This window comes from Aulonocara stuartgranti (genome assembly GCF_965226115.1).
Source record: "Aulonocara stuartgranti genome assembly, chromosome: 17".
NCBI lineage: Eukaryota > Metazoa > Chordata > Actinopteri > Cichliformes > Cichlidae > Aulonocara > Aulonocara stuartgranti.
This window is the reverse complement of record NC_138953.1, coordinates 19,069,882-19,087,147: the sequence shown is the minus strand read 5'-3', so window position 1 is coordinate 19,087,147 and position 17,266 is coordinate 19,069,882. Positions and strand designations below refer to the sequence as shown.

The 17,266-nt window shown below is 42.7% G+C and overlaps 1 protein-coding gene across 1 annotated transcript; it reads left to right on the top strand.

The window, feature by feature from the left end:
• Positions 1–1,435: 1,435 nt before the first annotated feature.
• LOC309692303 (uncharacterized protein) lies at positions 1,436–5,090 on the top strand (the record flags this gene model as incomplete). Its single annotated transcript, XM_082510657.1, has 11 exons — positions 1,436–1,524; positions 2,189–2,279; positions 2,361–2,495; positions 2,653–2,730; positions 2,915–3,069; positions 3,283–3,419; positions 3,497–3,590; positions 3,745–4,077; positions 4,156–4,336; positions 4,541–4,668; positions 4,770–5,090. The coding sequence occupies exons 2-11, from the start codon at positions 2,198–2,200 to the stop codon at positions 5,088–5,090; spliced, it is 1,644 nt and encodes a 547-aa protein (XP_082366783.1). The 5' UTR covers positions 1,436–1,524; positions 2,189–2,197.
• Between the last annotated feature and the right edge of the window lie 12,176 nt (positions 5,091–17,266).

The following is a 17,266-nucleotide window of genomic DNA, read 5'->3' as shown; positions in this document are numbered from 1 at the left end:
TTTGTTTTTCAGTCTTAGTTCACCCAGTTTAGGTTATTGTTTAGTTTGTCTTCTTTTTTAAATAAACGGCTCGTTTGCCACACTCAAGTTTTGTTTTGTCTCTTCGTGTGTTGCTGTTGGGTCCACCTCCTCAGTCCACACAGTCAGCTTTGCAGCTAGACTGTGACACAGAGGTCTCAGCCCCTCTGTGTACATGTGAAGGAAACTGTTTCCAGGACCTACTCTGTGGATCGGCTTCCTCCGAGGCGTGGACGTCTATCAGCAGAGAATGTACCTTCACCTATCAGCAGAGAATGTCCCTTAGTCTGTAACACAGTCAAATATATTCTCAAGTAATATTCAAGCATGCCATTCAGCGTGTTAGTACGAGCTCGGGAGCAGCTTGGGAGAACAAGAAAACAGAGACTGCTTTAGATTGTCTTCCCAAAGTGACTCAACTTTATTCACAAGTACAACAGTTTATATAGAGGGTAAAATTCATGAGACAGCAGATTATCAGTTTAAACCAGTACAGACCAAGATAAGGCAGTGTCTTCCTGCCCATGGGTGAAGAAGCATCCTTTGTGTAGTGTATCAGTTCAGCTACAATTGTGATTATCTCAGCGACATATTTTCAAGGCACAAAACGAAGAGTTCTTACATTAGTGAAATCTGAAACAAACCATTTGGCCTCAACAGGCGTCTAAAAGATTAAGAAACTAATGTAGCTGAGGGAGTGATCTCTGTGGTATTTCAACCTTGTACCAGCCTGTGATTCTCACACATCAATTCTTGGGTCAAAGAGAAAAATAACTAAAACAAAGGGGCCTTATTGAATGACAGAGTTTTCCTGCATAATGTCACTATAAAACAATATCCAATAAATGGTCCCATGGTACTAAAATACCTAACAACATGTATTCAGGATTCAGCTCATTTGCAGAATTTTGAATTTGTGTTCATGTTTGTTTTTTATTAATTTGTAGCCAAAAAAGACACATTTTGTGGATATTTATGGGCTCAAATTGCAGTCATAAATATTTTGTACTTCAGATGCATATTTGTGAACTGTGTTTTGTGACCTTGTAAACCAAAATATCTGAAAAAGTTATGTTTGTGCATTTATAGATGAGAATTTGTGTGTGTGTGTGTGTGTGTGTGTGTAGAAAGATTTGTTTGTAAAAAGTATTTATACAAGTTACAATTTTTTTTTGTTAAGGTCTGGTTACAGATACAAAGCAAAAAACTGTGTAAAACTCTGTGCTCAGGTTTCCTGGTTGTGTGTGGATTTCAACTTACACAGCAAATCTCTGGAGTTAAATATTTTGGAGTAAGGCATAAAAGTGCACAAGAGTTAAATTCCAGGAGTTTATTTTTCACCTTATACTACAGTTAGTGTTGGGGAGTACTCTCAAGCGGTGTAATATTTAGGTGTTCATTCACTGAGTGCTAAGGAGTCTAATTCAATACATTGCTGGTGTTGTTTGTCTGTCGACCGTTACCCTGTCTATCTGTGCTTGTCTCTTGGACTCCGACATGTAGGAGGTAAAAATACTTTATTTATTTTGGAATTTTCTGTGAGTGTAGTAATGTTATTTATATATATATATATATTCAGTTACATGGATGCATAAGTAAAATATAAAGTTAACTAACTAGCACTACACGTGTTTTCTGCATGTTACGCTGATTCATTGATAGCAGCTAGGCTAACATTAGTCAAAAGTTAGCTAACTAACTTATCTTACTGTATTTGAAGATACACATTTCACGTTGTCAATGAAAACGTTCATTTGTATTTCTTTTTTTTTAACACTAATGTTTCATTTAACGTTAGCTAACTACAGTAATATTATGTTTAGACTCATGGTAATGGCCGTATTTAACCAAAGAGAGGTGCAGCCTGCATTAATGAGATATCAAGGTACCATTAACATAAGTTAGTTAGTCCTGCTTCACAGATATGCACACAACCCTGTCGCCACTCGCCACACCTGAAAAGACAAGGACGCGGCAAACATGCGGTCACATTGTCTGCTAAACCTAGCCTAGCTAAATAGATTTTAAGCAGTAGCTAGTGTGGACAGGCTAGCTCAATGTTAGAAAGTGTTTATGGATTACGTTATACACAGTTCACATAAAGTTATCATAAACAGCCTCTTCTTCTTCCACATGTTATGTTTCATATTAGTAAAGGTTTTTTCCATAGGTGGCCAAGATGTTGATAAAAGTAAAACACAGAGAGACAAAGAAATATGTCAAATTGGAAGAAGTCAGCTTCACAGATTTTATGAGTGCAGGTAAGTTATACATGGTTTGTACCAAGTCATTAAAGAGGAAATGATAATGTTGTTATTAACTAAGTGATGATTTTACTTCAGTGCAGCAGAAGTTTCTCATACCAGAAAATGCAGCACTGAAAGTCACAGATGAGCAGGGTATAGAGGTGGATGAGGATGTCTTTCCTGAACTTGCAGGAGTCAAAGAGGTGTGTTTTGTCATCTATACAGCTGAAGGTAAGTAAATATATGCTCTGATAGATTTTGTGGGATTTGATTTCTACAGTTACTCTTAAATAAACCTTTTTTAATTTGTCTAATATCCTGTGGTAACAATCACAAAATGCTGCTTTCATGGCTCAACAGTAAGTTGGATTTATCACATGCATTTCAGACATCCTGGAAACAGAATCATCCAAGAAGCTGCGTGACTGCTCAGACCTAACACACTATGTGACACTCACACCTTGTGGTATGTAAATTGTATATTACCATAATAAAATACAAAATAACCATCTGTTCTCCTGGGAGAAAGTATAATTTAATCAAAGCATACAATTTACGTATGTGCCTATGTGCGTAAATGGTAGCTTTGTTGTGGTTGATTTTTGATTGTATATGCCTTATATTGTAATATTTTTGTTTGTCACCCTCAGATTTGACTGTCCTGAAGCAACATGTGGAAGAGCCCTCCTCTCCAAGTCTAACAGATACATTGTCTGTCTCAACCACCAGCAGTCAGAGCAGTGACACAAGCGATGCCGGACTTCAAATGGTTCAGCCTCTATTGGACAGCATACATGCAAGAAATGTAGATACATTACTTAATAGACTTGTATTTGACTCTTTAGTTGTCATTACTTGAAAAAGCTTAAACACGAAGATAAAACAGATTAGAGAAAAATAATTTGATATAGTATTTCATGTAGTTCATATGTATAATCCACAGATTGAAATTGTTGTTTGGGTTAAAATAGTCTCATTTTTTGTCAATTTTTTTGTTCTTTGTATCAAATGTGTTTAGACAGTGGAGCAGATTCTGACTTCCAAACCAGCAGGGGTGACTGTCATCCATGAGTATGAAAAAACTGGGAGTTTGAAAGATTCCACCAGGCGATTAATGGTGAACATCATTGTAGCTCACATGCGTGAAAAGGAAGGGTAAGAGGAATGATGTTTATTCTATTCATTTTTAAAACTGGCAAGGATCTTATCAAAAAACACTTCTGCTTTTGCAGGAGAACTGTAAGTAAAGCAACGAAGGAGTTTCATGCACTTGGAATCGTGTCACTCTTCCCATCTTTGAAGGATCCGTACTCCAAAAAGGGATATGTGAGTTTGCTCTGCAACTGTAGTGTGTAATAATACTTGCTCTCTTTCTCTCTCTCTCTCTCTCTCTCTCTCTCTCTCTCTGTCTCTCTCCCTACACATATATATAAATATATATACACACTCTACAATGTATGCAATTTCTTTCTTTCTGTAGGAGCATTTCTATGACATTCAGAGCAACAAAGGTTTTCTTGAGTGGCGTATCAAGACTGTGCAACGTCAATCCAAACCCCCCACTGCATCACAGAACAGGGTGGAACTGAAAGGAGGGCCCACATCACGAAGGAAGTTTGGTTTCACTAATGACCAGCAAACAAGAGATCAATGTATGGAAGCCATGTCTCTTCTTCATCACACCACTGACCAAGATATAGTCTTCCAGAAGATGAGAGAGACATTCTACTATCGTCAGCAGATACTCCATGACCCACAAGAATCAGCAAACATTCTTCAAATGTTTCCTCGGTTTTTGGACACTAAAGGACTGGTAGGTAAACAAATGGGGATCTGAAAAATACTTGACTTAAAAAAATTGATTTTAATGGACATACTTCTCCTTTGTTAGATTTTGCAGGACTTTGCAATGATGTTTGGAGTAGAGACTGCTTCCAGGTTCCTGGAAAAATGGAACACCAGTTTTAAAGACAAGGTTGCCAGGGAAGCCAGAGACCTTAAAGAGACTTGTCTTCTGAAAAGATTGCTGAAATCTGCTTTGAACGAAGAAATGGATGATGCTGATGAGCCAGGTAGTGTCCTAAAGTAACACTTTATTAGTGTAGTAATTTTAGTTTTCATTTTTAAAAGTTATCAAAAAAGCAGCAGTGTGGATAATGTGTGTATGGATCACTTATTTTCTGCTCATACCCTCAACCAGTTTTTATATGTTAGTGAAGTTCAGTTCTGTCTCCCCTTTCCAGCATTAGTATTTAACTCCTTAACACTGTCTGCAGAGTGGGACAGCGACATGGCTTCTCTTCTTGTTCTGCTGCACCTTCTCACGCCACAACCAGCTGGAAGGAAACAGCCAAAGAAGATGAGTGTTGGAGAGGCAATAGATCATCTGGTTAAATTTCACAAGGTTTGTCAAGATAATGTGATCCAGTTCCAGATACTGTGGTTCATGGAACACTTTTTCTTAACCTAAGGGTTTATAAAGTGATGCTTTTTATTGTGTTTCAGTCTTGCCAGAGCCTTGAGGATCACCTCATGAACAATGAAGGAAACCCTCAGCCATATCTCCTGGCCACAGGGACTTCAAAAGCACAGGTTTTCAGCTTCTACATAGTCTTGGATCGAAAGCTTCTTCCATGTCAGTCAGGCACATCACTGGGTGCATTTGATGAGCTGTTCAAGTGCCACTTTGTTTTCAGTGTGAAATATGAAGACGCTCTGTCCAGCCTGTACACATTTTTGCAGACCACTGTGTACAATATTGATGTAGGCACAACAGTGGAAAGTCCAAGAGTTAAAGAGTTGCGAGCAAAGCTGTTGAATAAGTAGTAACCAGGTTATGCATTCAAAATGTTGACCTGCTTTCTCTGTGCTTTATCCTTTGCTACAGCTTTACTTTTGTTCAGACATTTAAAACTAGTTCATGGAATGTATCCTGGCAAAAATTTGAAACTAAAATGTGGTCAGATAGGATGTTGTTTACAATTCTCAAGTTATTCTGGATTTAGAAGACATCTGAATAAGATACATGCTACTGTTAGCACATGTGTTCCTCATGAGACCCCTTCTGACCATGATACCCAACAGTTTAGTAGTTCTCAGTGCTTAAATGATGAAACACCATCCACATCATCTCAGTGCCAAAATTCTGAAGCAGGCCCTTCATTCTCAAATCAGAGCAAGGACATGTCTGCCTCCATTATTGCCAGACTTTTAGGAAGTGGTGTACCAAATACTGTAGTTCTTTCTACAGTTCAGAACTTAGAGGAATTTGTGGGAGATTGGCAATCTAATATTCAGGAACAATTATTGACCCTATTACCAAATGACAGTCCCTCCAGATCAGCCATTGCAGATTTATTTAAAAATTTGGACAATCCGTTTAGTCACTTGAATTCTGAAAGCAAATGTAAAAAATATTTTAGAGATAAGTGGGAAATGGTACAGCCAGTTGAATTGCACCTAGGAGTAAGATACGATACTAGACGATGTACCAAAACTAGAACCTATGAGCAAGTCCCAGTAAATGACAAATTCATATATATTCCCATATTGAAAACACTCCAGTTCATTTTTAAGAATGAAAGTATTTGTGAGATGATGCAAATATGCACCCAGTCTGACACATATCAGGACTTCTGTGATGGAAGCTACTTCAAAAGTCATCCTTTGTTTTCAGGTAGCAAGTTTGCTATCCAAGTCCAATTGTACTATGACGAATTTGAGTGTGCAAATCCTTTAGGTTCAAAAAAGGGTATACACAAAGTTGGCTGCCTTTACTTCATCCTTAGAAATCTTCCTCCCAGTCTGAATTCGGCTTTAATGAACATTCATCTGGTATCATTATTTTATGCACAAGACGCAAAAAAATATGGAATTGATGAAATCCTGAAGCCCCTAGTAAAGGACCTGAAAATATTAGAGACGAGTGGGATTGCTGTTCCATTTGCTAAATTTCCTGTATTTGGTACTCTGGCACAAATTACAGGTGATAACTTGGGGATGCATAGCATTCTTGGATTTTTGGAATCGTTTAGAGCTAATTATTTTTGTAGATTTTGCTTAATTGATCAGTCTTCAGCTCAATTAGTTTTCTCAGAGGACGACCCATGTTTAACTCTTAGATCACCAATTCTGAATAACCAACATTATAATAATTTGGTAGATGATCCAACATTAACATCTTCATTCGGCATAAAAAGAAAGAGCATACTTAATTCATTAAAATATTTCAATATTGCGGAAAATTATGCCGTTGACATCATGCATGATATTTTGGAAGGGGTTGGTCAATATGAAGTCAAGTTGCTATTTCAATATTTAATCGAATACTTCATCTCTAAAGATAGCTTGTTAAATAGGATATATGCTTTTAATTACGGCTATATGGAAAAGAAAAATAAACCAACGAATATTAACCTGGATCGTGCAGGGCATGGAATAGGTTTAAATGCATCACAAACACTTTGTTTGATCACAAACATACCTTTGATATTTGGTGACCTGGTACCAGAGGATGATTTGCACTGGCATTTGTTGCTTTTGTTGTTGCACATTCTAAACATAGTTTTCTCATACTCTATCACTGAAGGAATGACTGTGTATTTAAAGCACCTGATTATTGAACACCATAGACTCTTTAAGGAACTATACCCATCAAACAACTTAATTCCAAAACATCATTTCATGGTCCACTATCCAAGGTGCATTCGAAAGATTGGTCCTCTCATTCATATCTGGACCATGAGATTTGAAGCCAAACACAAATTTTTCAAAGACTGTGTTAAGAACTTTAAGAATTTGACTGTATCACTTGCAAGGAAACATCAGTTTGCATTAGCTTATCATTGGGAATGTATGAGTTCTGTCAGTTAATAAAGTTGTTGGAGTGAGACACTGAGACCTCTCCTGTCGTTGTTACATACCTCCACATTGGTGACCCCTGTAGTGAACATGCTAAGGCTCGACGACGAAGCCAGCTCTGGCCTGGAAGCATCGGCGGCCGCCGGACCTTCACCTACGCCGATGGCTGCGTTTGCTGTGGCGCTTAAATTGCCGGATTTTTGGCTTCACGATCCTCCTTCATGGTTCATGCACGTAGAAGCTCAGTTTGCTCTTCGTGGAGTTTCAGCCGACGACACTAAATACCACCATGTGGTGGCCTCACTTGACCCGCTGTCAACCCGCCGTGTGATGACTCTCCTCCGGGATCCCCCAGCCCAGGGCAAGTACGCCGCCCTCAAGGGGCTGCTGCTGCGGCGTTACTCCCTCTCTGATGCTGAGCGGGCCGAGAAACTCCTTTCCATCGCGGGCCTGGGCGACGGCACCGCCCTCGAGCTCATGGAGAGCATGCTGTCCTTGCTGGGTGCGGAGGACGGAGGATTTCTCTTCACCCACCTCTTTCTTCGACAGCTGCCGGCTCCAGTGCGCGCTGGCCTTGCCAACTCCCCGCTATTGGCCACGAAGGATTACCGCTCCCTTGCGGAAGAGGCGGATCGCATCCTCCTGGCTACCAGGACTTTCGGCGTCCAGACGGTTATTCAGGACCCACCAGCGTTTTCCCCCTCCCCCTCACCGATGCTCCACGGGCCCTCCGACTCGTCCACTGTGGCCGGAATCGCTGCACGGCGGCACCGCGGAAAGGGGCTTTGTTTTTATCACCAGCGTTTTGGAGCGAAGGCACGGCGCTGCCTCCCGCCTTGCGGTTTCCAGACCCAGGGAAACGGGCATGTCAGCGCTCTGTAGCAGCCACGACCGCTGGCAACAAGGAAAGGCTGCTTTTCTTAGAGGACTCACGCTCGGGGAGGCGTTTCCTGGTGGACTCCGGCTCACAGAAGAGCCTTCTTCCCCCGGCTGGCTCGGACAGGCTAGCTGAGGGTTGCGGGCCATTGCTAACAGCGGCTAATGGCTCTCCCATCAAAACCTTCGGTGAAAGGTTGGTGACTGTTTGCTTTCACGACCGTGACTTTCAGTGGAACTTTGTTGTTGCTGCTAGCTCTGTGCCTATAATAGGCGCTGATTTTCTTTGTGCTCACGGACTACTGGTTGATGTGGCTAACAGACGTTTAATTGATGCTGTGTCCTTTTCCTCATTACCCTGTTTGACTCGGGGTGCTCAGCCCGTGGTGCATGCTAACTCAGTAGATTCGGGTGACGTTTTTCAGTGTTTGCTTTCTGAGTTTCCCTCACTCACTGTCCCCACTTTCTCGAGCACGGTGACGAAGCATGGGGTAGAGCATTACATAACTACAGTAGGGCCCCCGGTGTTCGCGCGCGTGCGCCGCCTCAACCCCGCCAAACTGGCTGTCGCTAGGGAAGAATTTGCCACCATGGAGCGTCTGGGCATCGTGCAGCGTTCGAACAGTGCCTGGGCTTCTCCGTTACACGTGGTGCCTAAATCTGATGGTCGGTGGCGACCTTGTGGGGATTTCCGCCGTCTTAATAATGTCACGGAGAACGATCGTTATCCCATTCCCCACATCCAAGATTTTTCCGCCCATCTTGCGGGGACCTCGGTTTTTTCTAAGATCGATTTGGTACGGGGATATCACCAGGTTCCCGTGCGCGCGGAGGATGTCCCCAAAACCGCCGTAATTACACCTTTCGGCCTTTTCGAGTTTCTGCGCATGCCGTTTGGCCTGAAAGGTGCCGCCCAAACCTTCCAGCGGTTGATGGACTCGGTCTTGCGCGGGCTGCCCTTTGTTTTTGTATATCTTGATGATATACTGGTGGCCAGCAGCTCGAAAGAGCAGCACATGTTCCATCTGTGTCAGGTTTTTCAGCGTTTGGCGGAGCATGGACTGATTATTAATCCGTCTAAATGCCAGTTTGGGTTGCCCGTTCTCGATTTCCTTGGGCACCGTGTTTCCGCCAAGGGCGCGGTTCCGTTGCCTGACAAAGTCCGAGCTGTTTCGGAATTTCCGCGTCCCACGACTGTTAAGGCACTGCAGGAATTTTTGGGGATGGTGAATTTTTACAACCGTTTTCTCCCCAGAGCGGCACATCTGCTGAAGCCCCTTTATGGGGCGTTAAAGGGTAAAAAAGCTAATGACCCCGTTGACTGGTTTCCGGACAGCATCCAAGCGTTTTCTGATGCTAAGTCAGCGTTAGCTAATGCTGCCCTTCTGGCCCACCCATCCCCCTCAGCGCCGATTGCGTTGACCACTGATGCGTCGGACATAGCGGTGGGTGCGGTGCTGGAACAGTGAATCTCGGGTGTCTGGCAACCGCTCGCCTTTTTCAGCCGTACGCTACGTGACAGCGAACGCAATTACAGCGTTTTTGACAGGGAGCTACTGGCGCTCCACCTGGCGTCTCGTCATTTCCGGTTTTTTCTCGAGGGTCGTCACTTTACCGCATACGTGGACCACAAACCCTTGACGTTTGCCATGTCCAAGGTTTCCGATCCATGGAGTGCACGCCAGCAGCGCCAGTTGGCAGCCATTTCTGAGTTTACCACGGACATTCGGCACGTGGCTGGTAAATCCAATCATGTGGCTGACTGTTTGTCCCGTGCGCTGGTTTCTCCCGTCTTTCTCGGCATAGACTACTCCGCCATGGCTGCCGATCAGAGCGGTGACCCTGACATCCTCGCGCTTAAATCCACCCAGACGGGCCTCATACTGGAGGACAGACCCGTGCAGGACGGTGGTCCCCTCCTCGTCTGTGACGTTTCCACCGGCCGCCCTTGCCCTGTGGTTCCCGCTTCCTGGCGTCGTCAAGTTTTTGACTCGGTACATGCTCTCTCTCATCCAGGGGTCCGGGCCTCTGTTAAACTGGTCAGCTCTAAATTTGTTTGGCCAGGCCTTCGCAAATCTGTTAAGGAATGGGCGTCGGCGTGCATTCCCTGCCAGCGCGCGAAGGTTCATAAACACACCAAGGCGCCCCTGGAGCCGTTCTTCATACCCGGCAAACGTTTCGATCATGTGCATGTCGATCTGGTGGGTCCCTTGCCGCAGTCACAAGGTTTTACGCACCTTTTGACTGTTGTTGACCGGACCACCAGGTGGCCGGAGGCGGTCCCCCTGGCGTCCACTACCGCAGCAGTGGTGGCCAAGGCGTTTTTGTCGACCTGGGTCTCGCGTTTCGGCCCACCCGCGGACATTACGTCAGACAGAGGCCCCCAGTTCATTTCCGAGCTTTGGTCGGCCATGGCTGATGGACTGGGGGCTAAAGTCCACCGCACAACCGCATACAACCCGCAGGCTAATGGGATGTGTGAACGGTTCCACCGGTCGCTGAAGGCTGCCTTTCGCGCCTCCTTAAAGGATGGCAATTGGGTTGACCGCCTCCCGTGGGTTTTGCTTGGGCTGCGCTCTGCGGTTAAGGAGGATCTCGGCGCTTCCCCAGCTGAGCTAGTGTTTGGTCAGCCCCTCCGCGTGCCTGGAGAATTCTTGCCTGAAAATCCTCCTCCCTGCTTCGATCCATCGGTGCTCTCTCTCACCCCGCTTTTGCACTCGCTTCGGGTTCCTGGTCCGGTGCACCATTGCGTGCCTGACACCTTTGTTCCAAAGACTTTAGAGACTGCTAAGTTTGTTTTTGTCAGGCACGATGCCCACAGGACACCGCTGCGGCCGCTGTATGACGGCCCGTTCAGGGTTATTGAACCGGGCCAGAAACATTTTGTTTTGGATTTTGGGGGTCGAAGGGAGACTGTGTGTGTTGACAGACTTAAACCAGCACATGTTCTTCCGGACAGTGATGTAGTGCCGGCCCAGGCCCCTCGCCGTGGCAGACCTCCTGTGCTGGGGTTGACAGTCTCTGGTTTTCCCCCCAGGACTACCCCCGGACCACCAACGTTTGAGCCTCCTCCTGCCTTTCCTGCTCGCCTTCACCAGCCTCGTTCACAGGATGGACCTTCCTCTGCCTGTTCTCTCCCTCCCAGGTTCAGTCGTGCGGGTCGTTTGCTTAGACCCAGGGTCCTGGACTGAATGGAGACCTGACTGTGTGTTCTAGGGGGGGTATGTGTGGCGGACCACCAGGTGGCTCCACTCACACACAAGTTGAAGGGAAGTGTGGGGGTGGAGATTTTGGCGCTGACTATATGTGAAGTTCTGTCAGTTAATAAAGTTGTTGGAGTGAGACACTGAGACCTCTCCTGTCGTTGTTACATACCTCCACAATACTTTTGATAAATAAAATTCATACATTCATAATAATCAGTATTGTGTTTTTGTAGTAATTGTCACCCAAAACCTTTTTTCATTTGATGAGTAACACTATAAAAGAGTTAATATCAAAATGAACTCTAGTTATGAGTTACATTTTACTCTTTATGGTAGTAGAAATTTTACTCCATGAGAGTTTAGTTTTAACTCCTATAAAGAGTTGAAAAATCAACTCCCAGAAAAGAGTTACTCTAACTCTGCACTAGAGTTTATTCGATGGTCACGCATGTACACTCAAATGTAGTTAATCTGAACTCCCAGAGAGTTTATTCCAAAGACCAGAATTTGCTGTGTATGAGTACGAATTTTGACCTAATTGTGTGGATGCCCTCAAAGGCATCCACACACTAGAAGTTAAGACATGAGGCTTGTGCCAATATATCTTCAGACACTCCTGATGCTCACAATTCAAGAATATATTTCTCACCTATTACCGTTCTGAGATGAGTTACACTTGTTTGAGGGTAGGAAATTTGTTCTTCGCTCAGATTTCATCAGATTTAAAACTCTGGAAATGAGGCACTTTTTTCTCTCATCATATCTTTTTGATGGATTTCCACAGAGCCCTGAAAATTTCCATGACTGTTTACCAAAGCCTGCTGTTTCTTACGGTGAAAGAATGATTTTGATGCTCCATAGAGATTTAGAGTTACAAAACATTGTTTGAGGGCATGTCAAGGCAGTTTTTGCTTCACCTCTACTTAGTTACAGTGTTTTACAAGTCATATATCTTTAACAATTTATATTTTATCTCTGAATTATGAAGACCTGAAGATTCCCCCCATCTCTTCTGAACAAAACGATGTCTAAATGTCCATTCTAGCCCCTACGGTTAGGAAATTATGGCCATTTGTTCGAGGGGAATCCTGAATGTCAGAAATACACTGAAGAAAACTCATACCTCTCTCTGTGTCTGTGTGTGTAAGGGCTGACTACAGCAGGTGCAGCTAATTCAACTGACCTACATATACCAAGCCCAGACTCTCAACAGCTCCTGTTCACTTTACGCTCTGTGTATGTGTGTCTGTGTATCAATATTTCTCCCATGTTAAAGTATTACTCCTCCATAATAGTATTTCTGCTAAATCAAAGTACTTCTACTACATTTTAGTACTTCTGCTCAATCATAGTATTTTTGCTAAATCATAGTATTTCCAGAAGAATTCTGGTAGCAGATCTAAGTGCTCGGACAGGAGTGTGTAACTTGAGAAGCTCATTGAGGTAGCTTGGTGCCAAGTTATTAATGGTTTTGTAGGTGAAAAGTAACATTTTAAATTGAATGCGGTATTTAATTGGAAGTCAGTGCAAGCCAGCGAGAACAGGAGTGATGGAAGAAAACTTCCTGCTACCTGTCAAAAGGCGTGCCGCCGCATTCTGGACAGTCTGCAATCTAACGAGAAGGGTGGAGGAAAGGCCAATGTAAAGAGAGTTGCAGTAGTCCAACCTGGAAGTCACGAATGCGTGAATGAGTTTTTCCAAGTCAGTGTGCGGAATATAGCGCTTAGCCTTAGAAATGAGGCGCAGCTGATTAAAACTAGACCTCACAACAGCAGACACTTGCTTGTCAAATTTAAGCGAGCTATCCAGTAGTATGCCCAAATTACTGGCATAATCAGAAGGAGAGCTAGCAAAAGGCATCAGAGCAGCGCACAGTTGGTCGCAGGGGATTTTACTATCAAACACCACAATCTCCGTTTTCTTTTCGTTCAGGACAAGAGAATTACTCTTGAACCAACCTTTAACCTCACGCATGCATTCATGAAAATAGTGAAAAGACATAGCAAGATCGTCAGTAATCTCAAAATAAATCTGTATATCATCAGCATAGCAATGAAAGGCAATATTATACTTCTCAAAAATTGCTCCAAGAGGGAGCAGATATAGCGAAAAGAGAATAGGGCCTAATACAGATCCTTGAGGCACACCACAGCGTACAGGTACCGAGGAAGATGAGAAGTTGCCCAAATTAACCGAAAAAGACCTGTCAGCAAGATAGGATTTAAACCAGTTGAGGGCAGTGCCTCTTATACCCACAGTATGCTCAAGTCTTAGTAGAAGAATGTTATGATCAACCATATATAAAGCAGAGGAAAGGTCCAATAAAACCAGGACCACAGAGCGTCCAGAGTCAGTGCTTACAAATAGGTCATTGAGAACTCTAAGCAAGGCCGTTTCAGTGCTGTGCCGTGGCTTAAATGCAGACTGAAATTTCTCTGCAATGTTGTTCGCGTCTAAGTATGCCTGAAGCTGAGAAAGAACTAGTCGCTCCAGGATCTTGGAGAGAAACGGAAGCTTAGAGATTGGTCGATAGTTCAAAAGATCATAACAATCAAGATTCTTCTTTTTCAGAATAGGCTGGACTACAGCATGCTTAAAGGCCAGTGGGACAGATCCAGAGAGTAGAGAAAAATTCATTAAGAACAGAATGCTCGGTCCAATTACATCAAAGCAGCCCTTAACAATGCGTGATGGGAGAATATCAAACACAGCATTGGTGTTTTTTAGTTGATCAACCAGCTGCTTCAGAGTCGAAAGCGACACGGGCTCAAATTGATGAAAAGTTGAATTACACTCAGAGGAAAAGACAGGATAAGATGTAGACGAAGAGGAAAGCTTAAGGGATGAAACCTTATCTAAAAAAAAGAATTTGAAAATGCTCACAAAGAGCTTGTGAATACAGTAAAGGCATATCAGGACCGGGATTAACAACAGAATTAAAAATTTTAAATAGCATACGGGGGTTGTGACAATTAGCCAAAATGACTTTGGAAAGAAAAGATGCCTTAGCCATTCTAGCAGCAGTTTGAAACTGTGAGCAGCTGGTCCGTAACATATCATAAGAAACCTGAAGTTTATCTTTTTTCCACCTCCTCTCATCACGGCGACAGACACGTCGTAAGGCACGTGTAGTATCGTTTAGCCAGCAATGAGAGTAGGTTCTAGGGCGCTTCATTTTGATGGGAGCAACAGAATCAAGAATAAAAGAACAAACAGATAACAGGATATTAGCACAACCATCAACCGAACAGAGAGAACAGTCGTCAGGTACAGTCAAATCAGAGGTAGATGAAAATAATGATAGCAAAATATCAGCATAACCATCAGATGAGCGAACTGAGCAGCAGTCAGGAATTATAGGCGCCAAATCTAAAAAAGACACAGCAAACTTTGACAAAGCTTCAGAGCTGAGTACGCGTTTATTTACCTCTTTTCAGCACATAGTTTTACTTCTTCTGCTCTTTTCAGCAGATTCCACTACAAGGCATCCACAGCATTTTCGCAGGAAATGCAAATTTTTCTAGTTTTTATTCCTTTCAGCTGATTGACCAATGTCATGTCAATCACAAATTTAACCGTCCAATCAGAGAACAGATGGGTTTGACTGTCGGAGGGGTGATTTTTCTGTCACACTTCACAGATTGTGTTGATTGCTGCACATCAACAGCTAAGCTGTGTGTCTCTGTGTTAATTTTGTTTCTCTTTATGGTATGTATTTGGCACTTTACTTTTGTTGCACTCTGGTACTCTGGTATGGAACGCCAGGACTGCCATAATGAATTAATTAAATACACCATTAAATAATTAATTAAATGTGGCAATAATTAATTAAAATTGGAATTAATTAATTAAATAAATAGTTATGACACATGTAATTAATTAATTATTGACACATTTAATTAATTATTTATGTATTTCACATTTTAATTAATTATTGACACATGTAATTAATTAATTATTGACACATTTAATTAATTATTTATGTATTTCACATTTTAATTAATTATTGACACATTTAATTAATTATTGACACATTTAATTAATTATTTAATGATATATTTATTTATTTCATTTTGGCAGTCCTGACGCCTGGCTCTCGTCATGAAATAATTTTATCTGTCAGCCTCACCCATCAAACTCAGGGGGCGGGGTTAACGCTGCCCATGCAGCTTCTCTAACATTTGATTGGTTGCCGTGCAAAGTAAGTCAAAACAGGTCGATCCTAGAAAATCGATTGCTTGTGTAGACTTGGGGCAGCCAGTTATCCCAGAATGCAGATCAAATCACAGGCAGCAATGGTGGTGGTGTAGTTTTAAAATACCCCGTTTTTCTGTCACCAGCTACACTTTTAACAGTGTTTTAGCCGCGAATGTCGCGACGTATGTCTGGTCAGGTTGTCAACATAGAACATGTTTGCAAAAGTGCTCAGATGTTTTCAGAGATTTCACTAGCTCTGCTAACAGTTAGCATGCAGAGTGCACCGAGGGGGCTACGTTAACCGGTTTGTTTACATATTCCACTCTCCGTGTTCCACATGTTGCATTCGCAGATTCTCATTTTCACCGAACGATCGTCTCTTTCCGCCTGGTCTTGTGTCTCTGTGCTTCTGTAACATAAAGAACGAGCTGACATTTTTCTCACGAAACCAGCGATCAGCTCAACAGACCCTCAGTTTACCTGCATGCATCCTCCTCCTCATCTGTCAGCTGTTTAACACCTGCTGCTAACTCAAGAAACACGCCTAGTTACCTGGTGATAGTCACAGTTTAACTGGGCAGCCGGTGCTCGATATAACGCAATGTCAGCGCATTTTTCTGCACAAGATAAGTAAATATAGTGTTTTCCCCGAGCGCAGAGCTGCTGGAGCTCGTTTCCTTACAGAGCACTTTATAGGCGAACAGCTTTATCAGCGGCTGATGTCCAATCACCGGCACACAGCTTTCAAACCTCAGCTGAGTTTTAGCTCTCAGTGGTTAAACGCTGGACTTCATTCACTCAGGTTCTGTCTGTCGGGTCACGTTTACTTCGCTGTTTTATTTACAACTGAGCAAATCGGTTTGGCTGAGGTTAAAGTTACGTTTCATAACTGCATAGTTTCACAGACGTTTAATGGTTCACTGGCACATGTGTTAGACTGAACTATCATCTAAATATCATCTGTTTTTTAATAGTTATTCAACTGTATTCTAAGCACCAGCTGTCTGTTAGAATGTGATTTTTTCTCTCTCTCTGTTGGCAGAGGTATAAAAATGCGCAGGAAAATCTGACATGCATGGCGAACTTCACCGACGATATTTAGGGAGGAATAAACACACATCAAACATAAATGAACCATTTGCCTGTCTCCATAATTGAGAGCATTTTCTCTTCTTATGTCAACACTCTCTCTCTTTTTTTTTTCTTTTTTTTGCTTTTTCGGTCATGTTATGTTTACCTGTCAAAGGCTTGTTACAAACTATGAAACACATTGTGCAGACTTCTGGATGTTAGAAGAAAACTAATACTGCTCATGAATGAGACTAAAGGCAGGAAGGTGTCCTTTAAAACTAAACATGTTAATAGGACCTCCCTGTTTATATCATAGTTTATGATATAGCACGTGTATTTCAGTAATAGCCTGCTGAGGCCACTATACGTGCTGGCCTCATATCAAATGTGAAGGCAGACTGAGTCTATGTTTGACGTTTTTTATATCTAATCTTCCTTTTCAAACATTTAAACAGCAGCGAGTCTGCAGCTGAGGGAACACAAATTCAAATTGTCGGAACAGGTTTGCTCGTTTCTTGGATTCATTTGGTGATTTATTAAATGTATAACTGTTATTCTAATCTGCTGCTGAGTCTCTTACACTTTTCTTTATGCTGTATATTTTCACGTCTCTGGAATAGTTGGCAGTTAGATAGTCAGCTGGGAAACTTTGTGTTAACTCATGGAGCTGAGGATATCGTGGATATGCTGACCTCGCTGCGTGGTGTACAGAGCGAGGTCAGCATGATTAATATTCACAATAAAAATATTAGCCGAACATCATGAAGTCTGTATGTGTTTCATAGTGTCGAA